This window comes from Salvelinus alpinus, chromosome 2 (genome assembly GCF_045679555.1).
Source record: "Salvelinus alpinus chromosome 2, SLU_Salpinus.1, whole genome shotgun sequence".
NCBI lineage: Eukaryota > Metazoa > Chordata > Actinopteri > Salmoniformes > Salmonidae > Salvelinus > Salvelinus alpinus.
The window spans coordinates 66,873,207-66,882,588 of record NC_092087.1 but is presented as its reverse complement, the minus strand read 5'-3'; the positions used below and the strand labels follow the sequence as shown (position 1 = coordinate 66,882,588).

Sequence of the window (9,382 nt, the reverse complement as noted above, 5' to 3'; positions counted from 1 at the left end):
ATGTGTTGGTAATAATTCTGGAGCACGGACCTCAAATTACCTTTATAGTTTTCAAGATGTAGGATTTTCATAAGCAAAGTGTCATGATGATGTGGCAAGTGACACTTTACTTCTTGAAAGTCCAATATCTGCAAAACGTGACTGCTGACATGCAAAACATTTTGGGACTGTATCAACAGTGGTATAATGATAAAAAATACCAAAAGATAGTTTTTGCATGGAGTTTTCCTTTAATGTTGAGTTAGGCTATTTGTTTTAGTAGGCATACAGACAATATCATTGCGATAAAATCTATTTCAATATCTGCCCAAATACAAAAAAAGATCAGTGGACTAATGGAAAAAAATACCAAAATATCGTTTTTTTGTGGATTTTTCCTTGAATAAAGAACAAGTGTAGAACTAACATAAAATTATAATAATTGTCATCTTCCCGTCTTTATGACGCTGACGTTTTAGAGAATTTCAATATCACAAACGAAAAAATATCTTGTTATTCGGCTGCTTTTACTCCTTAGTATAGTGACAATGACACTTTTCTAGCGTTAGTATCGGCCTTTCCCCCCACACCTAATAATATCACATTGAGGGGTGCTGGCCACTGTCTGATGGCTATAGGTGAGAGACATATTAACAATATGAACAATCCATTACTAATTACCCATCTTTAATGGGAATGAAGACGTGGGCGGGGCAATCAATTGTGGGTGCAGTAGACTAATTATAATATCTAAACTGAAGTGGGTCTGGGTATGGTGTATAAAGTCCACTCTGGTGGGATCGAATTCAGACGAGTCTTCCTGCAGGAGAAGAGCCGTACGTGACCTGTAAAAACGAAGCGTGCGTAATTTACAATGGCGAAATGGGAAATGCGAATGGACGTTCTAAAATGTTTGGCGGTGCTTGAGCTGGATGACATGGATTCAGACGGAAGGGGGGAACTTGATGAGATGTATCAAGAGATCTATGATGATAAATATGGCATTTTTTCAGTAGATTCCGATTCTGACTGTGAGACGTATGGGATCCCTGCCAGGGTGCCAGCGGCACCACAACGCAAGCAGCAAAACTCCCGCAGTTGCTACAGTCAACATGGGCGCAAAAAAGCCCCTACGTTGCCCACTGTGGAGCCGTCACCAACTGAGATGGAGAGCGATAACAAGGGGGTGGACGGCACAGTTTGGGTGAAACAGCCTGTTGGTAACGCCACGGGTCGATTATTAACACAGAACGACACCAGAGTGGAATCAGGCCCTACACCATATGCAAAAGACAGAATCGACGGTGCCTACTCCAGCTTTCATTGTTTGTGTGACATGGAGATGTTGCAGCGCATCAGGGACTGTACTGTGGCTGAGGCGCACCGGGCGCAAGGAAAAAACACAACATGGGACTTGTCTGTGGAGGAATTGGAAGCATTCATTGCGGTCCTGTATGTCCGTGGGCTATACGGCAATAGACAAGCGTCTTTGGATGGCTACTGGTCATGTTTAAAATCAGATTTCTTTCGAGACACAATGCCAATGGACCGCTTCACAGAAATCATGCGGTACCTGCGTTTTGACACAAGAGAGATCAGACGCCCCCGGACAAATTCTAACAAATTCGCCGTGGTCTCAGAAGTTTGGAACGCGTTTGTACGGAACTGCGTTGCATGTTACAAGCCAGGGTTGAACATCACTGTTGAGGAGCAACGGTTCCTTACAAGTGGGGAGGTCATCAAGTTTTCGTTGACCGCTGACGTAGACAGCAAGTACGTGCTAAATGTCATTCCTCATGTCGTTCCTTATTCGTGGGAAGATGAATCTCAGAAGCCTGAAAATGTGGCATTGAAGCTTGTGGAACCTTACCTCGGTGCGGGGAGAAATGTCACTACGGACAAGTTCTGCACATCCCTGCCATTAGCAAATAAGTTGATTGCCAACAATACCAACTTGGTCGGGGCCGTGAGTCATTGCGGACGAGAGCTGCCTCCCGTGATGCGTAATCAGGCACAGACAAAGCTATACTCCACTACCGTGCTAAAGCATGACAAAGCAACCCTTACGGTTTACAGAAGTAACCCAAGAAAGAACGTCTGTATTCTGAGCACTATGCACCCGACTGTCGCCATCGGGAGCGACCGAACGAGAGAACCGGAGACCGTGACGTTCTATAATAGCAACAGGGTAGGTTTCACAGTACGATATTTTTTAAACATCATGCCATACACGTGTCATGCACTTGCAGACTACCAAATGGGTTGTTGTTTTTCATTTGGGGATGTAATGCTAATCAATTGTATTCTATCCCATAGGTTGACGTAAATAGGATGACAAGAGAGCGTACGGTGGAGGTTGTGACAGGGTTGGAGAAAGGAGGTTCACACCGCTGGCCCCTTGCGGTATTCTTCAACCTTCTTGACCTGGCTGCAATCAACGCATATGTTTTGTTCACGCAATGCACCGCTAAGACAGTGCCAAGGAGAGATTTCGTCATGGATCTGGCATTCGAGCTTCGCGAGAAGCACATGAGGGCCAGTGCGGCACCGCCTCCTCCCCTCCCACCCATCCAGGACACAGTCTGTGAAACGAAGACCCGGAGCAAGGTGCGCAGATCGACACGGAACAAGGCTCCTGAAAGCTGTGGGTAGTGCAACGGATTTGCTTGTGGGTCTTGCGCACGCAAATATCCAGAACAACAGAAGACGAGAGATGACTTCATGCGTTAGGCTAAAGGCGCATATCCCAAAGGCACAAGATACTGTCTCCAGTGAATTAACAACCGAGTCTGTGTTATAGCATGGATATATTGCCACTAATTCTCCTGTATGCATGTGATGTTTCAACATTGTGTTTTGCACCCTACCAATTGTGTTACAAATAAAATGCAGAAACTTGATAACGTTGTATTTTTTTTATTCAAAGAAAAAATTAAAAACACAAGACAGGTTTTACACGAATTGTCTATTATCAATTGATAACCATTACATTTATGAGTTATGTAAAAAATGATGATTGTGACATTACCAAGTTTTGAATGCAGATGATTTGATAGTGGATAAGACATACTTTTGTAATGTCCAGCCAGTTAGAATTGTGTCATTACTAAAAGCAAGACAAGTGACTATAAAGTATTATGCCAACACGTGTAACCCCTGAAAAGTCGGGTGTTTTAGTGTACTCTAATTCCTCTTCAACGTTTAGTAAAATATACACTAAATGATTACACCCTATATTATCATACAGTAATTGATAAATATATAGGCTAGGCTATGACAAGAGTATGCTGCATGTGCAACAGCTATACCAGGGATTCTATGTTTTTTGGGGTATATAAAAACTGCTGGTAAAATGGCATATCGTTTTCTATTACTAAACTAGATATGCTGTTTACCTCAAGCATTTCATCATAATATGATAATTAAACTAGAAAGGTACTAGAAAACATGGCTTTGAATTGACAAGCGACATATGATGATCGATCTCTCTTATGTAGCCTATATTGTTTGTCTTTAATGAAAGCTAATTGGAATTTACACAGTCACTACATTCAGAAGTAACGTACCATCCCATTCCTATCAGGGCCTGGCCAATTTGATGTACGGTGCTTCTGACCGATTGTACGTCAATAGGAAAATATACAGTATATATATATCTTTTTTTTTTAATGGTATGATGCAATGCACCGCTAATCAAGATGCTTTCTTAACATACTTGCTTGCCCCTCCAAATAAAATATTTCAATATTTAAACAGAAAGAAGCATCAATCTCCGATAAAGGGCTGCAGGTAGCCTAGTGGTTAGAGTGTTGGACTAACAACCGAAAGGTTGCAAGATCGCAAGATCGAATCCCTGAGCTGACAAGGTACACATCTGTCGTTCTGCCCCAGTTAATCCACTGTTTTTAGGCCTGTAATTGAAAATAAGAAGTTGTACTTACTGACTTGGCTAGTTAAGAAAAATGAAGCATCTGAGTGAGAGCTAAACATTGTCCCTTTGTCTCTGTATGTGTAGCGCATGTATCTGATGTTGTCTGGGCCAAAAAGAGTATGGCATGTATTTTAACCAGACAGCATCAGATACATGGGCTGCATAAACTGAGTGTACAGTACAAAGCACCTTCCTGATATTGAGTTGCCCCCCCCCCCCAACCTTTGCCATCAGAACAGCCTCAATTTGTCAGGGCATGGACTCTTCAAGTTGTCAAAAGTATTCCACAGGGATGCTGACCCATGTTGACTCCAAGCTTCCCACAGTTGTGTCAAGTTGTCTGGATGTCTTTGAGTGGTGGACCATTCTTGATACACACAGGAAACTGTTGAGTGTGAAAAACCCAGCAGCCCTGCAGTTTTTGACATCTGCATTGCTTGCTTTTTGGGGCCTTAGGCTGGGTTACTGTATAGCACTTTGTGACATCTGCTGATGTTAAAAGGGCTTTATAAATACATTTGATTTATTTATTTATTGACACAAACCATTGCGCCTGGCACCTACTACCATATCCCAGTCAAAAGCACTTAAATCTTTTGTCTTGCCCATTCACCCTCTGAAGTCACTTTAATAATTTTACCTACATGTACATATTATCTCAATTATCTCGACACCGGTGTCCCCGCACATTGACTCTGTACCGATATCCCCTGTATATAACCCCGCTATTTTTATTTACTGCTGCTCTTTAATTATTTGTTATTCTTATCTCTTACTTTTTAATTATTTTTTGGTTATTTTCTTTAAATTGCATTGTTGGTTTAAGGGCTTGTAAGTAAGCATTTCACTTTAAGGTCTACACCTGTTCTATTCGGCGCATGTGACAAATACAATTTGATTTGATTTGAATGGCACACATACACAATCCATGTCTCAATTGTCTCACGGCTAAAAATCCTTCTTTAACATGTCACCTCCCATTCATCTACACTGATTGAAGTGGATTTAACAAGTGACATCAATAATGGATTATAGCTTTCACCTGGATCCACCTGGTTAGTCAATGTCATGGAAAGAGCTGATGTTCTTAATATTTTGTATACTCAGTGTATATCGGCATATAGTGAGTAAAAAATCAAATCCAATTTTTTTGGTCACATACACATGGTTAGCAGATGTTAGTGCGAGTGTAGCGAAATGCTGGTGCTTCTAGTTCCGAACATGCAGTAATATCTAACAAGTAATCTAACAATTTCACAACAACTACCTTAAACAGGGGCACAAACTCTGCAGTTGTTGAACCGATGTCTCTGAATATATCTCTTTCTGTAATGCTTTAATCAGTTAAAATACTTGACATCCAATGAGAGCAAAATTATACTTTTTTAAAACATGATTTTAAGCTCTACATCAGGGATCATCAGCTGCGGGACGATTTTTTTCATGAATGGATGGACACCGGGCCGGAAAATAATTACAAATAATTTGTAGAGTGCAAATTGACCACAAGAAGCCCAAACATGACACATTTCCATGCCCATACTGTGAGATGCTTAAGACAGCGCTACAGGGAGACAGGACGGACAGCTGATCGTCCTCGCAGTGGCAGACCACGTGTAACAACACCTGCACAGGATCGGTACATCCGAACATCACACCTGCGGTACAGGTACAGGATGGCAACAACAACTCCCTCCAAATCCCTCCATCAGTGCTCAGACTGTTCACAATAGGCTGAGAGAGGTTGGACTAAGGGCTTGTAGGCCTGTTGTAATGCAGGTCCTCATCAGATATCACCGGCAACAACGTTGTCTATGGGCACAAACCCACCGTCGCTGGACCAGACAGGACTGGGAAAAAGTGCTCTTCACTGACGAGTCGCAGTTTTGTCTCACCAGGGGTGATGGTCGGATTCACGTTTATTGTTGAAGGAATGAGCGTTACACCAAGGCCTGTACTCTGGAGTGGAATCGGTTTGGAGGTGGAGGGTCCGTCATGGTCTGTGGCGATGTGTCACAGCATCATCGGACTGAGCTTGTTGTCATTGCAGGCAATCTCAACGCTGTGCGTTACAGGGAAGACATCCTCCTCCCTCATGTGGTACCCTTCCTGCAGGCTCATCCTGACATGACCCTCTAGCAGGACAATGCCACCAGCCATGCTGCTCGTTCTGAGCATGATTTCCTCCAAGACAGGAATGTCAGTGTTCTGCCATGGCCAGCGAAGAGCCCGGATCTCAATCCCATTGAGCACGTCTGGGACCTGTTGGATCGGATGGTGAGGGCTAGGGCCATTCCCCCCAGAAATGTCCAGGAACTTGCAGGTGCCTTGGTGGAAGAGTTGGGTAACATCTCACAGCAAGAACTGGCAAATCTGGTTCACGAGGAGCAGATGCACTGCAGTACTTAATGCAGCTGGTGGCCACACCAGATACTAACTGTTACTTTTGATTTTGACCCCCCCTTTGTTCAGGGACATAGTATTTAATTTCCAGCCATGTGCTGGTCATTAGCATGTCCATACCAGAATATTCTGTGTTGATGTGATGTTTCCTGTGGTGGAGATAAGGGAAGAGAGGAAGAAGAAAGTGCAGGGGGAGTTGAACAATCAAGTTCAAGTGAAGAATGGTTTCATATCCACTTCTAAATCCACTGTCAAAACATGTTCTGCAGTTGGTTGAGAAAAGGGTTAATGTGATTAATGATGAAATGACATTTGTCCATCCGGTTTAAGGTCAACCCTGTGACGTGAGCTGAACTCTCGTTTTAATATGGAAATACAATTATATTTGTAATTATTTTCCCCCCGAAAGAAACATTGAACATCTAGTCAAATCATATTGTAAAAGCAGGTGAACTGGTTCTGCTCTGGTGTTTTGCAGTGTTTTACACATTTGCATGTTATTTTTCCAAATTGAGTGTGAGACTGCATTGAAATCACTGACCCAGTTGATTGTGCAAATAGATGTAGATCTTTTACAGCTCTGCTGTTTATCAATGGTCCTTTTCAGGGTAAGACATTATCACCTAAATGCTCAGTATGAAAGAGCTGTGAACTTAACTCTGATGGCTCCAATCTACCACAAGTGTTCCTTTTATTTTCAAGCACCACAGAACATAATGCAGCCATTGTTTGAAATGTGTTCACATGTACACTACATTGGGAGAGGGTGTGGCATGCACAGGGGAGGACCAAGAGGTTAAATAGTCAAACAATGGAGCTGAATGTCAAGTGGCACTCCAGTCTCCTTTTCACGTCATTTAACACCTGGTTTACTTAACAAAAGGCACATCTCAACAGATGGTCCAGGTGTGTATGTGTGTGTGTGTGTGGTGGAGAGAAGGGGGGGGGGGGCCTTTGCTATTTTGTTCTCTATTGCTCCTCTATTGTTCCTCAAAATAGGAGGGAGGCCAATGACGTCAGAGGATTCCCAACAGGACCAACTCATTGAATACCCTACTCCAGAGGTTTCAAATTCATTCAATGGAGGGCATAGTGTCTGCAGGTTTTTGGTTTTTCCTAACCTGTTTTTCCTTGGAATTAAGGCCTAGACAAACAGGTGTGGGGAGTTACTAATTTTTGACCTTAATTCATCAGTCAAGTATAAGGGACAAGCGAAAACCCGCAGGCTTGGCTCTCCGGGAATGAGTTTGACACCTGTGCCCTACTCCATTGAAGTTGTGTCTAAAAAAACACTATTTTGCTCAAAATGTTATTGTTTTTTTACACTTTAGTGTGCTCACTTTACTATATTTATACTTGGGATATTGTGTTTCAACAGTACAATTTCAAAAATAGCTGGAGGACCTCTTTAAATACAAAGAGGAGGAGGAGAACATTGGGGATTTAGTTAATGAGCAGGTTATGGCAAATACAGCTTTCATCCTGAGGGTTCAATGTTCTCCTTTCTAAATAAAGCATAGACTACCACCTGCTGACTTTTACTACATTCAGAGTTCATATATTTTTGAACACTTCTATATTAATGTGGATGCTACCATGATAACGGATAATCATAGCCTCCCGAGTGGTAAAGCGGTCTAAGGTGCTGCATCTCAGTGCTAGAGGTGTCACTACAGACCCTGGTTTGATCCCAGGCTGTATCACAACCGGCCGTGATCGGAGTCCCATAGGTAGGCGCACAATTGGCCCAGCATCGTTAGAGTTTGGCTGGGGCAGGCCGTTATTGTGAATAAGAATTTGTTTTTATCTGACTTGCCTACTTAAATAAAGGTTAAATAAACATACATTTAAAAAAGGAATGAATAATGGTGAGTGAGAAAGTTACAGAGGCGTAAATATTATACCCCCACCAAAATGCTAACCTCCCGTGTTACTCCCATGGTAAAGGTGAGAGGTTATCACATCTTGGGTTCATGATCTTTGTGCATCTGTTATTTTCTCACTCAGGTAAATGGAACTAAATACTCAACTTTTGACAAAATGTAATACACTCAAAGTAAATTTGTCCTAGTTGCCTAATAGACATATTCAAATGGGGGGACTAGATACATAAAGTGCATTCATTTCTAAATTGCATTCATGTAGCCTGATATAAAAAACATTTGATATCAAATCCAAAATGCTGGAGTATTGAGCCAAATGAAACGTTTTAGCTTCACTGTCCAAATGAATATGTAGGGATGTGTATGTCTCAGACTTAAGCTATATGCTGGTCATTAGCATGTCCATACCAGAATAATCTGTGTTGATGTGATGTTTCCTGTGGTGGAGATAAGGGAAGAGAGGAAGAAGAGGGCAGGTGAGAAGGGGTGGTGATAAAAACTAAAATGGCTCAGTAGGCTGATTCCCTTTCATTCATTCAATCCCACTGTAGTCCATTAAAAAGCCATTGGAGACTCTTTCAGCTGCCCATACATGGCTTGAATGGATAGAATTTGGTTAGTGATAAGAGAACTAGATTTGTTTAGTTGGTATAAGTAAAGTAAAATGCACTCTTATAAACTAGTTTTACCTCTTGAGGTTTGCAGAATCATATTTTTGGGAAAAATAAATACTTTAATTAGCATACCATCCGCGAAGTGGCTGGCTTTCTTTTTGTAATCCGTGATCATTAGGAGCCCCTGCCACATACGCCTCGTATCCGACCCGTTGGATTGCTCCTCTACTTTGTGCCTATGCTTGTGTTTCGCTATATTGGAGTGTGGATTCTGAATGGTTGGACCAACGCTGTGCAGACCTGACCACTGGAACTTTCCTTTTGAGTCTTTGTTTGCAGGCGGCGATAAGCAAAATGGCGTCGTTGTCAGATTTACTGAAAGGAGGACGAGAGACGGCCTTACCTGTTTCTAAAAGACATGTAGCGGTAGTCAAGCCTGCAATTTACACGGGTAGGACAGTCAATGTGTTGGTAATAATTCTGGAGCACGGACCTCAAATTACCTTTATAGTTTTCAAGATGTAGGATTTTCATAAGCAAAGTGTCATGATGATGTGGCAAGTGACACTTTA

The 9,382-nt window shown here is 42.1% G+C and overlaps 1 protein-coding gene across 1 annotated transcript; it reads left to right on the top strand.

Annotated features, from left to right (window-relative positions):
- Window positions 1-695: 695 nt before the first annotated feature.
- On the top strand, window positions 696-2,879 carry LOC139567222 (uncharacterized). The gene is made up of 2 exons (XM_071388697.1): window positions 696-2,167; window positions 2,296-2,879. Exons 1-2 carry the CDS (start codon window positions 854-856, stop codon window positions 2,629-2,631), a joined length of 1,650 nt encoding a protein of 549 aa, XP_071244798.1. The 5' UTR covers window positions 696-853; the 3' UTR covers window positions 2,632-2,879.
- The last annotated feature ends 6,503 nt before the right edge of the window (window positions 2,880-9,382 follow it).

Excerpts from the sequence above, each read along its gene's own strand:
- LOC139567222 (XM_071388697.1), top strand. The coding sequence starts at position 854 with ATGGCGAAATGGGAAATGCGAATGGACGTTCTAAAATGTTTGGCGGTG. Across the intron at positions 2,168-2,295 it reads CGTTCTATAATAGCAACAGG|GTTGACGTAAATAGGATGAC; the intron begins GTAGGTTTCACA and ends TCTATCCCATAG.